Consider the following 21,414-nt stretch of genomic DNA (forward strand, 5'->3'; position numbering starts at 1 on the left):
TCATTCTCCGTCTGTAAGTGACTGACAATAAAATGAACTCTATCTAGCATCATGAATTAATTTGTCAAAGTCCAAAACTCCAATATATGATAAAAAAAAAAAAATCCAGATGATTTATTGCAGATTTATTACTGAGCTTGCTCCTGTACAGTTTGTGACTTTAATCTGTCATTACTAATCCTATATGAAGGGCCGTATGCAGGAGGATGAGCAGTCGTGGGCTGAAGCCAGTTTTAATGCCCCCCCACAGACACGTTTCTTTTTTAGCATGCAAAATATATCTGATTATCAGTTAAGTAAAATTGAATGACCATTTTCTTGCCTTAAAAATATTCTCCCCACCTTCACCCTTCTAAGATAAAGGATAACAATAAAATCAAACAAACTTTTGATTTAATTAGATGTCTAGAAATGATCTACATTTAAATACGAGATATTCCTACAGCATTCCCAGCCAGCATGCCTAGGTGGGACCCATGTGGGGACAAGGAGGGCAGACTATATGGGTCCCATATGGGTTTGTCCGCGGGTTCCACGATGGCCCCACATGGGTTTGCCCATGTAGGGCCACAGCCCACATGGGTGCTACATGGGCCCTAATTGGACAAAACCCATGTGGGCCACCACCATATAGGGCCCATGCAGGGCCCATGTGGGCTCTGGCCCTACATGGGCAAACCCATGTGGGGCCATCGTGGAACCCGCGGACAAACCCATATGGGACCCATATAGTCTGCCCTCCTTGTCCTCACATGGGGCCCACCTAGGCATGCTGGCTGGGATTGGTCTTACAAGTTTCCTTTGTAAACTATGCTGTCAGTAAAATTCCATCCATCCATCTGTCTGTCTGTCCATCCGTTGGTCTGTCACCTCCTTTCTAGGGTCAGGTCAGGTAGCTAAACAGAATGACCCAGACTCTCCCCTCCCAGCCAATTAGGCCAGCTCTTCCAGGGAAAACCAAGGCCAACCGAGAAACATAGTCCCTCCAGCGTGTCCTGAGTCTTCCTCTGAGTCTCCTCCTGGTGGGATGTGCCCAGAACATCTCACCAAGGAGGCATCCAGGAGGCATCCTAATCAGATGCTCAGGCCACCTTAACTGGCTCCACTCGATGTGGAGGAGCGGTGGCCCGCCCTGTTGACTTTTCCCTCCTCTCATCCTGCCTCGAAAAGAGAGCCCAGACACCCTTCAGACAAAACTCTTTTTGGTCAAACGTATCCGTGATCTTGTTTTATTTGGTCACCACCGAAAGCTCATGACCAGCAATTAGGGTTTAAATGTATATTGACGGGTAAATTGAAAGCTTCTCCTTCAAATGAACTTTCATTTTTTTTTTTATAAATTTCATTATTGCAAGTTAACTTTCCTGGTAACTTTCTATATCTATACATACATTTTTCCACTTTTATTGTGTCTTTATGTTAATCAGTATAATGTGTGATGCACAGCAATAAATCACTTTTGGATTTTTTTGTTGTAAAGTGTTGAACTTTTTAAATGTGCGTGTGTGTACAGAAACACAATGATTCCCATCTGAGCTGCAGGTTGTGGTGCACTTGTCTGTTTACACTAAACTTGACATCCTGTTTCATGTTGCCGGTGATCATCTCTGTTTAGCTTCTTTCCCCGTGGGTGAAGATGCATCAGACTGGGTCTGCACCACTGGCGCTGCTGGCACTTCTGGTGCTCACACTCGAGATGTCCAGCGGCCAGTCCTGCCCCAGGAGCTGTAACTGCTACCAGGCCAATGAAGTTCACTGCACCTTCCGATCACTGCTCATCGTCCCACCTGGCCTGCCTGCGCATACGAGACGGATTAATTTAGGGTATGTGAACTCACAGTTTAGTTTTTAATTATTAGAATTCCCTCCAACACAATGGTTTTCTGATGCAGTAAAATACAGTGCAGTTTGTTTTAAAGCTATAATACAATATAAAATTGATCTTTTAGTAGTCGTAAGATATGCATAACACATGCCAAGATAAGTAGTTCCTATTTAAGAGTGAATAGCAGTGAATGCTGCTAGTCAGTGACTCAATCTGCTGGGTTTTCTTAGATAGAGAACTTTTTTGAACCAATTTGGATAATTCATTGAGTTTAGTGTACCGTTTGATATCGAGGATAAAGTGGCATGCATGTGTGTTTACTTTTTTGTAAAGTCTCCTGAGGCGACATTTGTTGCGAATCGGCGCAATATACATGAGCTGAACTGAACTGAATTTAGTTTGTACTGCAATAGAATTAGAAAAAGGTCTCATAACCAGATGTAACTCTTGAGGGATTTCTTCACTTTTTGCCTGCAATGAGCCAGACTTTCCTGGACAAAGGAATTATTGAGCTAAAGTTTTCTAATATTTTAAAAGGTATCTCAATGTGCTTTTTTTTTTTTTTTTTAGACCGAATAGCAGAAACATATTGTTGGCAAGCAGACTCTATATGCCGGACACAAGAAACAGTATAATTACAGGAAGATGTTTTTACTTCAGCATACCTTCAGTGTACTCTGGATCTGCCCTAAGGAATACTGACTCCTTTTAAAATGCAGAACCTTCCAAACAATTTCATTGTTAGAGGTTTGAATAACTCCACAAGCCTGCAGGCAATGTTGTTCAGTGATTTAGTTGCTTGTTTCATTTCCCTTGGCAAACTGACTTCAGGGGAGATGTGAGGATAAGAGTGATTCAAGACTTTCAATGAAACAAGAGTACAGAAACTGACTAAATTCAACTAGATTACGGAGACCATGGCCAAGGGTTCGTTGATCCTCAGTCCTTGCGATTGGTTGAGAGTTGGAACAACTTGTTGCAAGGATGCACCATTCTGTGCCTTATTGACAGGTCTCTGGTGGTTGCCCTGATGAAGATGAAAAATACATATGTACCTCAGTATATCAATGATGCCTTTTTGCTTTTGCAGGTTTAATAGTATCAGCAGACTTCATGACAAATCTCTGGTTGGGTTAAGGAGAGTAGAGCTCCTGATGCTCCACAGCAATAACCTCCAAGATCTTCCAGATGGAGTGTTTAAAGAGATGAAGTCGCTCCAGGTAATGCAACAAGATACAGTACCGAATGGTACCCAAAGACGCAGCCAATATAAAGTCCTTTCTGTTAATAGTTTTTTTCTTTTCTTTTCGTTTATTATTTTTCCCAATTTTTCAGTATAATGTGCAGACAATTGGTAGCATTGTATCAGATGTCTACAAAATAAATGACAAAATTAACATCTCAGCAGCTAGCACTTAAGAAATGTCTATCAGTAGCCACCTTAACAAGTTTCCTATTGCTTATTTATATATCTGGTCAATGGGGATTGGGTACCCTACTGTGATGTATACTGTGTAGGTGAAATTTGACTAAACACTGGCTGGCTAATGATACTGAACTTAGGAGAAACGGCAGGAGGAGCTCAATCATTCATGAAAGAAGTCTGTTTCAATTTCTTTTTTCTTTTATTTGCTGTAAGTTAAGCTCCCAAAACTCTATTTGCACTCCACTTGCAGGATAAAGTCTTCATTGATCTCTGACTGTGACAGATGAACACAAACTGCTTGTCAGACAGGATCTTATCAGTTTAGAACTTGAGTTAGGAAGAGATTAACAATATTTGAGATGTTTGTCAAAAGGCTGCAACAGTCCACATAATTCCGCTTTTCCTATCTCCATTTATTTCTAATTTCTTTCAAGCTAATGCATAATTTACGTACCATGATTCCTTGCCTTTTCAGTGACAAGAAACATGCTGGACAACTTTAGCAGCAACCTTAGGGCAGCGTTTGGAGTCCTTGGGGGAACTGATATTACACAGGCAATTGTACCCTTCATCTTCGAGACAGATGCTGATATATTTTCCTTACTGGGATAATAGGATCCATATTTCCATGTGCTGACATTGTCACGTGATAAATCTGCCAGCAGCTGGAAGTGTTCCAGCTAAGTAGCTTCCCTGGAGGGCAGAGGAACAACAACAATAATAACAACAACAACAACAATAATAATAATAATTTTGCATGCATATAAGTGGGGTAAATTCTTCATATGTGTATTAAATTTTAATAGATTTCCTACAGTGTGATATTCTGGATCAAAAGCTTAACTGCATTGGAGCAGTGCACCCCACCAGAGCAAAAATAATCCTTTTAGTTCTCCCTGCTTCTGTCCTATGTTCGTATCATATTGTGTGCTGTGGAATGTTTTTTAGATTTAAACTGGGAAATGGAGAGCTGTAAGAAATACCTTATGTTCTAAAATTTTCATAAATTCCAAGAAGAGTTATTATTATTCAAATCCTTATTCTGCTTCCCAATTGTTCTAAATTCAATTTCCAAGCAAGTGGCAGCCACTGAAACACTTACGATCCCTCGCATAAGACTTGCTTTTTTCAATCAGCCTTGATGTCTGTTTTTCTAATTTGTACACCTCACTTCACCTCTTTCTTCTTACAGATACTCAAGTTGAGCTATAACAAGCTGAGAGAGATCTCTTCATCTCTGACCTTCTCTGGCCTGACATCACTGCTGCGTCTTTACTTGGATCACAACCTGCTCCAACACATCCACCCCCGGGCTCTGCTCCAGCTGCCTAGCCTCAGGCTGCTTCGTCTACAAGGCAACAGGCTGCATCAGCTGCACCCTCACGCTCTGTGCACGCTCTCCATCCTGAATACATATTATTTTTCTACTTTGAGGTGAGGTTTGACAACAAAAATGTATAACAGTCCACAGCCCTGGCGGTGCTTGAGACAATTCCTCATCAGTTACATGAGAAAATGTGAAGATTTGCATGCTGGGTTTTATTTGCACAAACAAATAAAAGAAGGAACAGACTCATATATGCAGAGAAAGTTAATGATTATGGAGGCTTAACTAATTTGTTTTTTGACAATGTTTGAGCCAGCGTCTTTTGTTTTCAGACATCTAGATGTTTCCAACAACAGTCTAACTATCCTGTCTGAAAAGAGTGTGACAACAGCACCTCTGCTGGAGACTCTGGTCCTGCAGGCTAATCCTTGGAGCTGTGACTGTAGGATGAACTGGTTTCTCTCATGGAGTCTTGCTCACCCAGGTGACTGCTAAGTCTAGAAAAAAATATTTTCTTTTTATGCTTCTTCTTATCTACAGTTTTATTGAATGCTATTTATTGCTGTGTCTTTAAGAAGACAAACTGTAGATTAGAAAATTGAATGGGAGAATCAAGAAGGCTTTTATAACTGGCTAAAAATTTGTGACCAATCCATTAGATGTGGGTAAACCTACTTTTCGACAGATCTAATTTACACAGAAGCCCTTGACCATCATTTTGTCACACATACGTCCTTGTTTGGCTCTATATTATTTTTGCAGTCTGTCTTGTAGGCTTTATTAAAATGTGAAAGAAAGCTGAACCATGAAATTTGTGCCATTGATATGCCAGACTTAACCTGCCATGACTAATACATGATGACGGCGCTGATGTGTGGCAGCTGATATATAGGGTAATGATTGTGCTGTGATTAAAAAGTGATGCATTGTGATTTGCGAGATGAAACAACCACAGTAAATTAGCGAGAAACAAAAAAGGGATAATGAATGCTTGAAATAAACTAGTGTGACTAATCAATGACTTAATTTTCAAAAAAAATATGTGCAAATTACTAAAGCGTCACATTTCATTATATTTAAATACAATGCAAAAAACAGAATATATCTATTAATATGAGAGATTTGCTTTGACAACATTCACCCACTCTCTCTATCTTTCTCTTTCTCTCTTTCACTCTATCTGTCATTAGGCTTATTGAAATGTCCTGGTGGTCCTCAGTGTCCAGTTTGTGCCTCGCCCCTGTCTCTCCAGGGCCAGAATTTGCTTGATCAGGCGACTCTACATTGCACTTCACCGATCATCAGCTTCCCTGGAAAAGAAACACCCTTGGAATCAGACCATAGCAAAATCCAGCCAAGTGAGAAGTTCAGAGAGCCTTTAGGCAATATCACCCTGGGTCTTTCTGACCAACAAGGGTACAGCGTTGATCTGAGTTGTAAAATTACTCACTCTACCGATTCCCCAGACGTTACTCCTCCTCCAGATCTCTCCTGGAGTTCCTCTTTTCCTCTCCCGCTCGCTTTGTCTCTCCCCCTTGACTGCCCTGTTCTGGGACAAAGCTACGAGAAACTTTGGAGGATTTTGGCTTACTACAGTGAAACCGCAGCTCGCCTTGAGAGGGAGATCATGTTAAGTAAAGCTCCGGCATTGGCCTACCGCTACAGACAGGCACCAGAGACAGATGGATATTATCACACTGGGATCAAAGCCTCTGTTAAAGCCCGACCAGAATGGTTACTACAATCAGCAATTAGCATTCAGCTTGACAGAGCACAGTCTAACAGGCATAAAGTCCAACTTATCTACTCAACGAGAGTTTCTGCTCATCCTGATCAAACTTTTAATCCCTCACTGTCTTCCCCTACTTCTCACCCATGGGTAATGATTTTAACTAATCGCACTAACACAGCAGTTACAGCAGTAGGAGTAGCAGGCAGTAACATACAGCTGTCTTGCCCTGTTCTTAGTTCTAGTAATCCCAGTGTCCAATGGATTCTTCCAGATGGATCTAAACTCAATACTTCTTCAAGCAGTTTAGATGGCAGGTTCCAGCTATCAGCCTCAGGCCTACTAATACAAAGAGTACAGCTCTCTGATGGAGGGCTTTACCATTGTGTTGCCAGAGCTGGAAGAGATTTCGATGTCCTTCAATTACGCCTGGCAGTACAAGAGTCTGCCGTTCCATATTCAGGTGAGCTAAGTGGACCCCCGGTCACTGGAACCATTAGAGATGCTGTCACTCTGCCCTGCAGGATATCTGGTTCACCAGAACCTTTGGCAAGTTGGATTTTGCCAGATGGAAATGTTGTGTGGCAAGGATTAGCTGTATCAGGTGGATTGAAAGTACATTCAAATGGAAGTTTGTCTTTACTTGCATCAACTCTGAAGGATACAGGATATTACCGCTGCATTGCTGTCAACCAGTATGGTAGTGACACCATGTCAATGCAGCTGATATTAAAAGCACAACATATTTCTTCCCTTGAGACTTCATTACCCAGAGGACCTCAATCAGCTGCTGGCAGGTCAACAAAGATACCGGTCCCCAATTTTGGGCAGATTGATGAAGGATCAGGAGATGAAGAAAATGAAGAGGATGAGAAAACCTCCTCTGGTAAAAGAAGATATCCAACATCTCTCCAACCACGCCCAAACAGACAACATCTAATAAAGAAGCCACAAAGATATGGTCGTGTTAGAGAGGGACATCTAAAAAGGATTGGAGGACCTACTTCACCAACTATGCAGAAGAAACACCGCTTTCAGAACAGACCCAGAGTAACCACAAAGAAACACAGGATAGACCCTCAGAAATGGGCTGATCTCCTGGCAAAAATTCGTCAAAAGACCGCCAACAGCACCAATAGTCAAGCAATTGCTGAAGAAAAAACAACAACTCAACCTATATTTGAAGAAAAAGATGAAGAAATTAGACAAGGAGGAAAGGGTGACGATAAAGACAGAAGTATATCTCATGGCTCACAGGAGGAAACAGAATCTGAAGGGTCTTCAGTTGATGATGCTACTGTAAAAGAAGAACAACCACAACCCATTCAACCTCCTGATAAGGATGCACAGATAATACAAGCAACACAAACCATTGCAGAGATACATAATATGACTGAGCGGCCACACGTGAATCTAGAATTTGACATAAAAACACAGACAGAGAAAGAAAACAAACAAACGGTAACAACAGTGAACCCAGAGACAGAAACAGAGCGTGTCACACTTACTTCATTATCAGGAGCAAATGGAATAGAATCAATTGTGTTGGATGAGAAAGTACCAAATCTAAGCCCTAATAGGACCAGGCCACAAAATCCTCTACAGGGACTTTTCCCAAATGCGATTCCAAACTCCCGACCTCGAAGACCCTGGGACATCCGCAGGAAGATTGGACAACGTAGGCGAATTAACAGGCCAAAGATCCAGCCTGTACCCTCACAGCATCCTCGCTCTGACCCGATAAACTCAATAAACCAAGCAGTGACACTTAAGTCAAGTCCAGATAAAATCACAAAGTTGTTGCCCTTATCAACTACCACATTTCCACCTATTATGCTGACACTGGGAAACAATGTTAGGACTATTACAAATGGTGTGACTGTGACTCCTGTGTCGCCAACTGTTTCCGACCCTCGTTTTATTACTATTTCAAATTTTGAATCACCTCCACTCAGTCCCTCCTCTACAGCCCCGCACACATACACAGACATGATGATTCACTCAGGCAAGAAACAAATAACTGAGGAGTCTACTTTTAACAGCACACCAGCCCCCACTCATGCTACCATTATCATTTCAGAGCCGCATGTGCCAGAACCCGATAATAGGACATTTACACATGCTGCATGGGCTCATACAGCAACACAAACAACCTTAGGCAAACATGCTGAGAGACCCCCGAGCAAACACAGCAAGGAGTTAGAGATGAATGCTTTGGGTGAGTCCCACTTTTCAATCACTCATTCTCTCACTGCTCCCTCAGTCCCCAGTGCATCTTTAACCACCACCAGTGCAGCAAAAATCATAACTACTTCTTCAGCTGCTCCCAAGAGAGCTAGTTATTTTGGCAGCACTAAAAGTACACCAGCCTCTACAACTAATGAGGACACACTACCCACAACAACCACGGCTGCTATAATAAGTCCCACCATGTCTCTTTCAACCCCCATTATCCTTCCAATATCCAGCACTCCCAGACAGACTTCAGCTCTGTCCACCTCAATGACTTCTACAGTCACTTTGCCAACTACTTCCTCTACTATCTCTTCAACTTTGACCTCAGACACTAAGTTCAGGCCAATAATTACAAGGCTAAGCACCACTTCTAATCCTTCTACCAGCAAAAGCAGTTCTCCAGTTTTGATAAATGCAATCCCTAAAGTGTCCATTTCCTCTTTTTCTACCACATCTACTGATTCTAAAACAACACTTCCAGCTACAACAGAAAGTATTCTGACCACAACACCTCCAACTACAACAAAACAATCTACAGTGAAAACTCTTTTTTCCACTACCACCACAACGGAATTGACAAGTACCAAAGCAATAACAAGAAACACTAAAGCAACTGGTCAGGTTGACCACCCTGCGAATGGTCAAAACAGGAGTCAGACACCTACTGATTGGAAGAACCATGGAGCTAACACTATTCCAGATTCACACAGAAGCAGTTTTCATCAGCCTTCCCCGTCACTTCCCGCATCTCCAAAGGTAAGTTTTCCTCCTTCACTTGAATTGTCATGTTTCAACTATAAACTATTATGTATCTGATCAGGATTTTATTTTATGGATTTAAAAAAATGTATGAATTGGAAGTAAATTATACATTGAGGATACTGGTGAACATATGGTACTATGAAGTAGAAAAACTAACCAGACAGCTCAGGGATAAGGTGGAAACGTAGCAGGGTTCGATTACAAACATATCACAGTCCCACTATGACATGTGGAAAGTTTCACACACTTTCCATTATCCAAAAACGGAAAGTGTGTGACACATCCGCATAGCTATCTGGCCATGGATATTCACCTATTCACACAAGCCAAACAGTGAAAGGATTTCTGAGAAGCAGCCCCGGGGTCTTTGTTACCTCCGTGGAGCTGCAGAGCTCTGCATCATTCTGCAAGAATGGGCAAGAGTTTTTGAATTTAGATGTACAAACCAGTTGAAGATATTAGCCGAGACTTGCTGCTGTAATTGTGCTTAAAAGTAGTTGTACAAAGCATAGTCCCAGAGGGGCTGGAAATATATTTTATATTATTTTATTTATATAAACATTTTGAAATAAATGTATCATTTTTTTCCACATTATTTTTACTTGACCTGTTTCATAAATAAAAAAAAACAAAAAAAACACCTAAATGGGGGCCTACACAGTGGCGCAGTTGGTAGAGCTGTTCCCTTGCAGCAAGAAGGTTCTGGGTTAGATTCCCAGCCCCGGTCTTTCTGCATGGAGTTTACATGTTCTCCCTGTGCATGCATGGGTTTTCTCCAGGTACTCCAGTTTCCTCCCACAGTTAATTGGCCTCTCCAAATTGTCCCTAGGTGTGAGTGTGTGTGTGCATGGTTGTTTGTCCTGTGTGTCTCTGTGTTGCCCTGTGACAGACTGGCGACCTGTCCAGGGTGTATCCCGCCTCTCACCTGGAACGTTAGCTGGAGATAGGCACCAGCAACCCTCCCGACCCCACTAAGGGATAAGGGTGTAAAGAAAATGGATGGATGGACACCTAAATGGGTGTTATAAGACAAAATGTTAACTACTTTTGGGGCAAGTTCATGGGTGCTTTTTCAAATTCCCTAACCTCTATTTTTTGTTCATTTGTTAAATTATTCCAAATCTTTCCATATTTCATATTGCTGCATTATTGAGATTTCCATTTGATTAGAAATTCTTTAAATGCATATTGTAATAAACTATGTGGTTCTTAAATGTAAAACACAAACCAACAGTCAGTTCTTTAAGAGTGTTGACCCAGAAAAAAAACACACACACACACACATGCACACACACGCACACACACACACACACACAATATCCAACTGTGAAAACCCCTGAGGGCAAAAACTGGAATGCACAACAAATCAAAAAACAATCTTATTTGTCCCCACATGACCATCTGATAAAATCCAAATGAGGTTCATCACTACTCACTTATTTGATGGACTTTTAAACCTCATACTGTGATCTGAAGAGAGAGAAAAAAAAACACATGGCTAAAAAAGTCTGCAGTCAACAAACATAATGGTTTTTAAAGCTTATTCTTATGGGATTCCAGATAATTAATCCTTAATTAATAGCCAGAAGTCTGCTGTCTATCAAACTGAAATGAAATCTTTCAAAGACCACAAAGAAATTCAAATGAACTTACTGACTGTACAATTAGTTGTTCCCAGATATTGATTTTATATGTGATGCACTAATGGAAGGTTTTGGATCATATATTTATAGTGTGTGCTGCAAAATGTATGGTATTATTACCTACTTGATAGTACTCACAATTATGTTCATTAAATGCATGTACCATGTGTTGTTTAAAAGTTCAAAGCTGCAGCTCTGCTCCTCATCTTTGCTCTGTCTTTGGCCCATAAACATCAACAAAAAACAATCAGGCAGCAAAAAGAATCCCTCTGTAGCTCCATCGCTTTAAAGGTTGTAGCTTTGAGCTTTCAATTAATATCCACCATAATCAAGTTCAAAGCAATGGTAAAAGCAAAGGCCTAAATTACCAACATAGGACTTTACAAAGCTGAACTGCATCTCTACCACCTGTGCACACACTGACATTTGGCAGACACAAAGACACACCTTGAGAGGAAACGCTGCAGCTTTTTTTATTTTGGGGAAGTCACCAAAGTTTGCGTCTGAGTTTACCTACAGTTGCTTTTTGATTATGTAAGACCAGACTCTATCCTTTAATCCCTGACATCGACAAGGCTTTTGAGTTTTCCATTACATGTTTTTATTTTTGTCATCCATCTGTCTATAACAAATCCTTGTCTTTGTAACTGTTGTGTAGGAGCATCGTAACAGAATTGTATATTGTTTATTGACATACAAGACCCACACAATTCTGGTGAACTGATACTATATTTCCAGTGTTGCAGTGTTATTTTGGTGCTTGAAAGTTTTATTTATTTGATTAACGTCTCTTAATTATCCACTGCACAGGTTCCGGTTGTCAGATCTAAGCCAAGGATCGCAGACCCTCACATCCGCACCATATCAGTACCGGCAGGCAGCACTGTAAACCTGGTGTGTGAAGCTCAGGGAGAGCCAAAACCTTCAATCACATGGACTAAAGTTGCTACAGGTACACACCAAATAGAGGACATGAACTCAGACACACATATGCTCCATACCTTTCTCTGGAGAAGTTTTAAAACTAGAGGCAAGGCTTATTATTTGATTCTGTTATACAGAAAGCCATAAAATATCAGAATTTCACTCTTTGATGGAAAATTTTCTGATTGCTTAAGCCTGCAACAAGTTTTGGTATGGCAGAGCAAATAGGAACTTATTTTACTGTGATATATAAAAAAAAATCCATTAACACAAAACATTATACACTAGCAAACACTTAATAGGCTTTTCTCTGGCTTGCCATGTGGAAAACACTGCAAGCAAGTAATGGAACATTTTCTGCACTGCATCACTGACTTCACTTCAAGCTGTGCCATTCATTGTGCCCATATTTCTCCTGTCTCGCTCTGGAACTTTTTTCCAAATTTGTCTCTGTTCTTCCCACCCCTGCCTTCTCATTACTGTTTTCTCTTTCTGCCTTACTGCCTCACCCCTTTGCCTTTCTTTCAGGAGCGGTGATGTCAATCCACTCCAGAGCTCAGCGTTTTGAGGTCTTGCCAAATGGCACCCTTGTTATCCAGAATGTACAAGTGCAGGACAGAGGAACGTATATCTGCAGTGCGAGCAGCTTGCTGGGCCATGACAGGTGGGAATGCTGATTTTAGAAATGAATACTGATGAGCTTGTCTGTATAGTATAACATTTAGAACACAACATACATTATAATCAGTTTTATTCAACGAGGCATATGGTCAGAGAAAAAAATAGCAACAATGTTGCTATACAGTACCTCCAAAAGTGGTTAAGGCTCCTTAAACTTTTTTTTTACATGTTGTCATGTTACAACTGCAGACATTTAATTGAGATTTTGCATAGTAAAACAACACAAAGTAATAAATCATTTTAATTTGGGAGGGGAACTGGAGTTTTTTACACTTATTAAAAATAAAGTCTAAAAAACATGTTGTTTTGTACATTTATGTCTATTGTCCTTTACTCAGACACCACAAAATAAACTCTATTGCTACCAGAAGTCCCTTCATCAGTAAATAGAGCAAGTCTACGCATTATTTATTCTTATTATAAATATATTTTTACTTTGTTACATAAGTGAACAAAGAGTGTCATAAGGACTGAGGAACACACCAGAAACACACCACAACAATTGTTCAAATTAATCCAAAATAATTCATTATTCCAATTTACTTGGACCATATTCCTGTAGAAAGTGCCACAGAAATGTTTTCCGTTTGAGAATTTGAGGAATAACTTAAACATACCTGTTTACGGATTGTTTGGTTTGACTGATCTTGAGCTGTTTTGTGAAGAAGAATTAGGAAAATGTAAAATATTCAAATGTGCAAAGCCACATTTAACCTGCCACATTTAACTTGTAGTTGTAATTACAATGGCTGGTGACTGTACAAACTATTAACTCAGATGGACTGACAACAAAAGCATGCCACACTTTTCAGACCATTTTTAAAAATAGGTTTTGAAAACACGCAGCATTTCCCTTTGCTTCACAAGTGCAATAAATCAAAATCTGTAGTGATAAGGTGACAATGTGTTCAGCAATTCAAAGGAATGGGATGTTTTTGAAATAAACTATATTTATTATTTGTTAGTGCAAACATAATGAATAACTGATTTATACTCAACCAGCAAACACAACTCTGTCTATATGAGATCATGAATCAGCTTTTACTTTCTTCTTCACTGAGTGAAGAAGAAAGTAAATCTTATAAATCTTTAGATATAAATCTAAAGATTTATATCTTTAGATACTTCCCAGAATCCAGTGCACATTTAGAGAGTGCAGACGTGTAGAATGTGTTAAAGTTTCTGTATTGTGTGTCTTCTTCTTTTTTCTTACAGGTTGCTCACCACACTAGAAATCTTGACTCGCCCACCTCATATGCAGCTGATGCTTTACCGGGAAGTTACCATTCATCAGGGCAGCCAGGTTCACCTGGAGTGCCAAGCAGATGGCGTTCCAGCCCCTCTGCTTTCCTGGGTTCTGCCTAATCGTTCTACCTTAACCTCCTCTGGCACCTTTTCTAATCGAATCCATATGGACACAAATGGGACCCTTCACATCTCAGTAACATTACCCACTGACCGAGGAGTCTACCGCTGTGTGGCATCCAACTCAGCTGGTGCAGCCAGCGCCTCAGTGCGTCTCCATGTGTCCTCGTTGCCCCCGGTTATTCAGCAACCCAGGGAGGAACACCTGCTTTTTTCTGTAGGTTGGCCTGTTTATGCTCACTGCTCCGCCCGAGGGGCCCCAACACCAATTCTGCGCTGGCAAATTCCAGATGGGACGCTTGTTCGACCATCCCAGTTTCTTAATGGAAACCTCTTTGTCCTGCCAAATGGGACACTCCATATTCGCAATGTGGGGTCAAAGGACACAGGGAATTATGAGTGCACTGCTAGTAATGCTGTAGGGACTACTAAGAGGACAGTGACAGTAGTGGTTAAAGATGGGGAGGCAAAAGATAAAAAAACATCCAATTCATCTTTTTTCAACCAAGTCAGAACATCGGTAATCCCAAGCCAAACCTCAGCTGCATTCAGTCCAAGTAAATTCTCTCCTGTAAATCCCTCTGACAGATCTAAGAACTTGTCAATCAGCTCAAGCCCTTTTAACTCGTCCTCTAGCTCATCTCTTGAAATCAATAAAACCGTAAAACCTTACCCATCGCACTTTCCTGACATCAAAAAAGCAAATCCCTTCTCTGTTTTCTCACCTTCCATGGTGCCAACAAATAACACCAAAGTATCACCCAGAGGAAACAGCACAAGAGTTGCTTCTTCTTTCCATACCAGTGGAAAAACCTCGACTGTTTTGCAGCCTCGGCCTGTCTCCCCCTTCACTAAAGCCCACATTGTCTCTACATCACCCTCTGCTACTACTGTTAACTATGAGGGGACTTTGAATCTTTACTGCTCTGTAAGTGGAAACCCTACCCCAACCATTGTATGGAGGACCCCCACCAGAAAGCTTGTGGACATGCACTACAGGTACATGTTTGCTAAGTGTGTGATAAAGTCTTTGTTAATTCTTTCAATATATCCTGTATATAATATAACTTCCTGACCTTTTGTTTGTGTTTGACTTTAAGTTTTGACCAACGTGTAAAGGTGCATCCTAATGGCACGCTGTCAGTGCGGGCAGTAACAGAGAAGGACAGTGGAGACTACCTGTGTATTGCACGCAACAAGGTTGCTGATGATTATCGAATTCTGCGTGTGTCTGTGGTCACTAAGTCTCCCAGGATTGACCCAAAACAGCCAATCAATCAGATGGTGTTCTTTGGAAAACCTCTGAAGGTAAAACTAAAGCCACAGATCATTATTTTTTATGTACAAAAAATATGTTTCAGTGGAACTTCTGCGTATTTTTTGAGGGCTAATGAATAAAAATATGTTTCAGCATATTAGGTCATTGCTACATATGACTGGTGATCAATTGTAAAGTTCTAAAAAAATGATCTTACAGAGAACTGTACGTCATGAGGTGAAAATAGGGCTGGATCTGAAGACTAAAGATTTTCTTATTTAAAGAAATTAAAACTGGACATGTTATATAACTGGCTTCTGTGAATCACAAACAGCTGCCTTAAGGGAACAGTGATGCACACATAAATATTTAAGTGAAAAATAATCTCATGAAAGTTTAACGCAATAAATGAGATTTTATATGATTATGAAAATGTGTTACCCTATATTTCAATAGAGGTAGTTGTGAGCTCCTAGAAAGATCATTTAAGAGCAATTTAGTTGATAAACTAATGGATAGAAAACATCCATTTATTTAACATACAGTGTTATTGCATCCAATAATGATGTGGAAAAATACACTTATGGATTCTATACAGGTAGACTGCCAGGCCTCTGGACTGCCTCATCCAGCTGTGCGTTGGACGTTACCAAATGGGAACACCGTAAAGAGTGAGCTGTTTCAAGAGGACAGCAGGGGTCAAAGACGGCAACGTACTGTTTTTCACAACGGGACGTTATTGATTCCAGCAGTTGGTGAAGGAGATGAGGGCGAGTATATCTGCTACGCAGAGAACCAGGCAGGCCGAGATACCATGAAGGTATGTAACACTATGTACTCTGCAGAAAAATGACTTCATCACCTGATTGTTATTACAAAGTTGTCTTTGTCGATATAAATGTGATTATAAGACCTAACTTTTTTCAGGTCATAGTAAAGGCCATGAAGACAACCCCACCAACGTTCACTAATGGCAGAGGTCACTATTTCATCAAAGTGCAGCAGGGAGAAACTGCTACAATTCCCTGCAGGGCCACAGGAGATCCTGCCCCAACAGTTACCTGGTTTTCTCCATCGTTCATTGTTATCCCACAGAGCTTGGGATCAGGCCTCTCTTCTCAGCGAGTTGTGGTCATTTCCGATGGAAGCCTGGAAGTGCATTCCGCCCAAAAGATTGACTCTGGAAATTACACTTGTCGAGCAAGCAACTCAGCTGGGATAAGGAGCATGGTGGTGACCTTGGAAGTGGAGACTTCTACCTCTGGAATTATAGGACAGGTGGAAAAAGGACAAGGTTGGAGTGTAAAGAAATCTGATGGCAATCACGGAGTCATTAGTGCAAGAAAAATCAATCTTGGATCTAATGTTGTAACTGCAAGCAAGAGCAGAAGCAATAACAGCTATAGTGATAATAATAGCAGAAAAGTAAACATAGTTCCTATTACCAATCTCAACTCAGTGTTCAGTGGCTCCAATCCTACTCTAAGAAGTTACAGTCAACATGAGTTTAAAAGTCCTGTTGGAGGATTTTCAACACGACGGGGTAATACTGGGATAATGGCTGGGGCAAATGAGGCACAGAGCACAGGCATTAAGATAGACAGTACTGGATTAAATAGAAACACACCCAGCATTCAGAGTAGAAGTGGTAATGTAGATCGCAGCCAAAGCACAGGCAGAGAAGAAAGTACTGAAAGGAATCCTGAGATGAATAACAATGAAGTCATTGCAGGAAAGAAAAGTAATGATGCTAATACCAGCAGAGACAACAGCAGGTTAACTGTTATTTCAACAAACGGCCAAAGTATTAGTGGTAGTTTGTCAGGTAATGGAGCTGGTACAAGCACTCAAAGAGGACATGCTTTCAACAGGAACAGTCATGCAGGGGGAGCTAATGATAACAGAAGAAATAGCGTTTCTTCAAGTAGTAATTTAGACACACATCTGGGTGGGGGGAAAATAGCAAAGCACCGAGCAGTTAAAGGCCAGGCTGTCACTTTGCCATGCCCATACCAAGGTTACCCTCCACTTCGTTTGGCCTGGCTTCTTCCTGGAAATGGCATGCTGCCGGCTCCTTACTACGGCAGCCGACTCACTGTGCATCGAAACGGCTCCTTGGAGTTTCGAGATGTACGGGCGAGTGACGGTGGGAATTTGGTTTGTGTTGCAAAAACCGAAAGAGGTGACACTTTGATGCGGGTCCAGCTTGAAGTGTCAGAACCAGTGGTGGATGTGAGATCCCAACAAGGCAGAGAAGTGGAAAATATACCGCTGACGGGAAATTTAGATGCATCCCAGTCTTTACACACAAGGACAGTATCGCCTCTGCAGCATTCACAGAGGGGCCTTGGTGTACCAGACAGGTCTCACTCTATAAACTCTCCACCTTTCTCAGGCTCAGTCTCCAAACCCACAGTACGCACCAGCACCGCCCCTCTAGTGAGCACCATTAATGGAGAGACTCTCCGACTGCATTGCCCTTCCTCTACAACCAGGGGCTCTGTTTCATGGACGATGCCAAGTGGCAAGATACTATCCAGAGGTGACAGTAGCGATCTAGGACGTTATGTGGTGCAAGAAGATGGAACACTAGTAATCAAACAGGTTTCTGTGTTTGATCGAGGCAGCTACATCTGCAGGTTTTCCAGTCTTGACTCTTCCTCAGTCTCAGTCACCACAGTTCCTGTCATCGTCATCGCCTACCCTCCACGCATCACAATCGGTCCCTCCCCTGTCACCTACACTAGAGGCGGTGTTGCTGTGGAGCTGCCCTGCATGACCATAGCCACCCCGCGAGCAACAGTTAGTTGGGAAACACCAGACCTGACACAACTGAGTGTGATGGGTCAGCCTCGTATTTATGGCAACCTCTACCTGAGTCCTCAGGGTTCATTGGTGATACAAAACCCGACACATAGGGACACAGGATTTTACAGGTGCATCGCCAAAAATGTAATCGGAGTGGACAGCAAGGCAACCTACCTGCATGTTATGTAACAAGACAAAGCAACTATATAAACACTAACCCTTTCAAACTTGATGCAGAGAAACAGCGTTTAATGAAAGAAACATTTGTATTTCCCTGGTGCCCAAAGGAACTGCAAAGCTCTGTTCCGGACATACTGCTGTAACTCAAGAACAAAAAATATTCATCATATATGCTTTTGGTGCATAGAGTTGCAAATCACGGGATGTTTCATGCCGGAACTTGACACATTTATTGCACACAAAAATTAGCTAGAGTGAAATTCCAGTCATTAAGGATAAACATTCTGCATGTTTTTGATGTAAAAACATCAAAACATGTAACTCTAAAGGCTGAATCACCTCTTCAGCATATCATCAAGTTCTACATAGCTCTGGCACCAAACATTTCAGTCAATTTAGTTGTGTTAAACTAGAGAAGCTTACAGAAGACCTGCCACCAAGAATTAACATTAAACATCAATGTAATTTTTAAAACTCAGTTTAATGTGGCAGCGACTTCAAAACTATCCAAATGTGTACTTTTAATCAACTGAGATATTTTCCTTCAGGTTTGGCGAAAAATAGTTGGACTTTTTGCTTAAACTAAAATGATTGTGTTGACAATCTTAACACAGGACATCTGTGAGGGTATTTTTGTATATAAAATGCTTAATCCTTTGGATGAAGTCATAGTCAATTTTGCTCAGTCTCAGACTCTGAGTATAATACTCTATGATAAAAAAATCTGTACAAAGGCAGCTTTTATTTGCTTTATTAAATTATTATACATTTGCATACCAAGGTATCATGCACACAAACATGGATATTTTGCAAGGCATAAATATAGTCTGCAATTGCTGCTGTATGAACTAAAAGAACAGCAGAGCAGTGAGTTATTTGCCAGGCATAGTTTTCATTGAACACAAAATGTAGGCTGAAAAACATGCAGCTTCTGTCACAAGGCTTTTTTATTTTTTTATTTTATTTTATTTTTTTTGCGGGGCATGTCAGCATTTCTAAAAAGAATTATTTCAATTAGATCATCAACTCCTGGTATTCCACTGAGGTAACACATATGAGAAACTGTCAAGTGTCTGTTAGAATGAATGGTGTAAAATTTAAAGTGTTCTACTGCACCAAGAAAAGGTACATTGGTTCTTAAAAGTGGTCACACCTTTATTAAAATAGTGGGTTTTTGTTCCGTGAAAAACGAAAGCATCAAAAGTACTTCTTTAAAAACATTTTACAATTGTAATGTGAGACGTCCAGATATTCTTTTGGGGAAAAAGTACAAGACAGGTAATATCAAAAAACATTTTGTTTTGGAAGTGTCCATATCCTAAGTTTCACCTTTTGATCAAAAACAACATTTACTCTTATTTTGTTGGAGTTTGTCAGCATGCTACATGCTAAGTAATATTTTTCCCATCTGTATTCAGACATTTCATAAATAATGAAGACATTTCTTTTCCACGGCCCTGATAATTTATGGATCCATCTAAGAGTGTTCACATTTAAGACATCTGAGTAATTGCTACTTTTTATTTGTATTATTTCCCTCTAAAAGTATTTGTTTTTTCTATTGAACATGATATATGTCACTTTAATAGATAGAGGTTTTGAAATGATTACTTTAACTTGGATTTCCATCAGAGTATGTGCACTTTTACTTTTACATTCACTTTACTTCGCCTGTGAAGTCACTGATATTTTTTTTCATACTTAATGATTTTTAGATTAAAGTTGAATTCCTTATTTAATTCAGTTAAAATAATGATCATTTAATTTATTAAGAAATCATTTTAGACTGCATTCAGTTAATGCCACTGTGACATTTAGCATGCAGACGCTAGTGAACTTTTATCAGAACAGATGAAGCAGCTGTATAGTGTGGCATGAAATTAAGTAAATTTTTATTAGATTGCTATTGTGTCAGTTGAATAGCACTGGGACAAATTCCATAACGCTGATGAATTTATGTGCTATAGATGACACCTCTAATTTGTTAAGCATAAGCAGAAGGATTTTTCAATGTATCCAAACCTTGTGTGGGTGTTTGGATTAGCTGGAGATGATATTGTTCAGTACAGTGTGAAGCAGCTAGGAAAGAGATGCTGAAGCAATATTTTATAGGGATGCATTTTCTTATTATATTTAAACGTAAGGCAGATACGTAGTACTTTGACAGGTGTCTAACTTAGAGACCCTTACCTTTCTGTAGCCATGCTCTGACTCCTTCTGGGAAGCAAGCAAATGCCAATCTTTTCAAAAAAAGAGAAACCAAATACTGCAGAAGTATAGCTGTGGCCTAAACTTTCTAATTTGAAGCTCAGCTAGTTTTCTAAAGCTTTATGACAGCCGCTGAATAATACAGATTGATTCCTATATCCAACTATAAGGCATTTTTCTTCTTTTCTTCTCTCTGTTTGCAGATTGATGCCAAATGAACTGTTATTCTAAGGCTCTGTTTGATCTTATGTAAACTTTTTATTTTTTTTATTTTATCATGTCAAATGTCACAGAATAGCACAAAAAATAAAAACCATACTTAGATCTGATAGGTAAGCTTGACATGTAGCTGCTTGGTATTGAATTTTTATTTGCTGACTATATGTTGAACTACATGGATTTGTCGCCATGGTGCAGATATAGCAAAAAGTAACACACAGGGGCTGCTGTAATGGCGATCTTGAACAAATCTGATGGTGGAGTTTTCAGTGTGAATAGCTAAAATTATGTGTATATTTTCAATAACTTGCAGTAAGTTTGTGCACAAAGTCAGCAGTTTGTGTTTTCTCAGTTCCTTTCTTTAACGTTTCCATCATCACATTAAATTATTTGTTTTGTAAAGACTCACTTTATGTAACATATTTTTGTACTAAATGGAGATAATGGTTTTATTATGTATGTTGGATGTCTTACTATCCAGCTATGAATTCTTGCTTTGTTTTTAACAGGATTCATTTTATTAAAAATAAAAAAAATAAAACAAAACAAGCTGTTCTCCCTCTGTGGTTTTACAGATTTGGTCACAGATATTGTGAAGTGTTTGTATGACTGAGTGAGAAAAGATAACACCTTGTATGAGGGCAAGAGGGAGGACTCAAACCTTTTCTGGAGAAATTATGAGAACATAAACTTCTGATGCTCGGCTCAGCTGTCTGGCCAGGAAACAGGTTCCGTACAGTAGATGAGACACATGTTCATGACATCATGCTCCCCTCTTTGGGGGAATGTAATAAAACTCTGCAGCCCTTGCTACACCCCTTCCA

At 40.2% G+C, this 21,414-nt stretch overlaps 1 protein-coding gene across 1 annotated transcript; it reads left to right on the top strand.

The window, feature by feature from the left end:
- Window positions 1-1,580: 1,580 nt before the first annotated feature.
- On the top strand, window positions 1,581-21,111 carry LOC106961419 (matrix-remodeling-associated protein 5-like). The gene is made up of 11 exons (XM_015055147.1): window positions 1,581-1,824; window positions 2,916-3,045; window positions 4,444-4,685; window positions 4,911-5,062; window positions 5,769-9,298; window positions 11,758-11,899; window positions 12,400-12,535; window positions 13,768-14,916; window positions 15,018-15,225; window positions 15,774-15,995; window positions 16,103-21,111. The coding sequence occupies exons 1-11, from the start codon at window positions 1,637-1,639 to the stop codon at window positions 18,170-18,172; spliced, it is 8,169 nt and encodes a 2,722-aa protein (XP_014910633.1). The 5' UTR covers window positions 1,581-1,636; the 3' UTR covers window positions 18,173-21,111.
- Window positions 21,112-21,414: the final 303 nt, after the last annotated feature.

This window comes from Poecilia latipinna, unplaced genomic scaffold (genome assembly GCF_001443285.1).
Source record: "Poecilia latipinna isolate Pla-1442-1.1 unplaced genomic scaffold, P_latipinna-1.0 Scaffold1298, whole genome shotgun sequence".
NCBI classification, from domain to species: Eukaryota; Metazoa; Chordata; class Actinopteri; order Cyprinodontiformes; family Poeciliidae; genus Poecilia; species Poecilia latipinna.

What these genes read in the sequence shown, in the direction of transcription:
- LOC106961419 (XM_015055147.1), top strand. Translation starts at nt 1,637, where the DNA reads ATGCATCAGACTGGGTCTGCACCACTGGCGCTGCTGGCACTTCTGGTG. An exon ending in AAGAGATGAAGTCGCTCCAG is followed by an intron (nt 3,046 to 4,443) that starts GTAATGCAACAA and finishes TTCTTCTTACAG; the next exon opens with ATACTCAAGTTGAGCTATAA. An exon ending in CAGGCCGAGATACCATGAAG is followed by an intron (nt 15,996 to 16,102) that starts GTATGTAACACT and finishes AACTTTTTTCAG; the next exon opens with GTCATAGTAAAGGCCATGAA.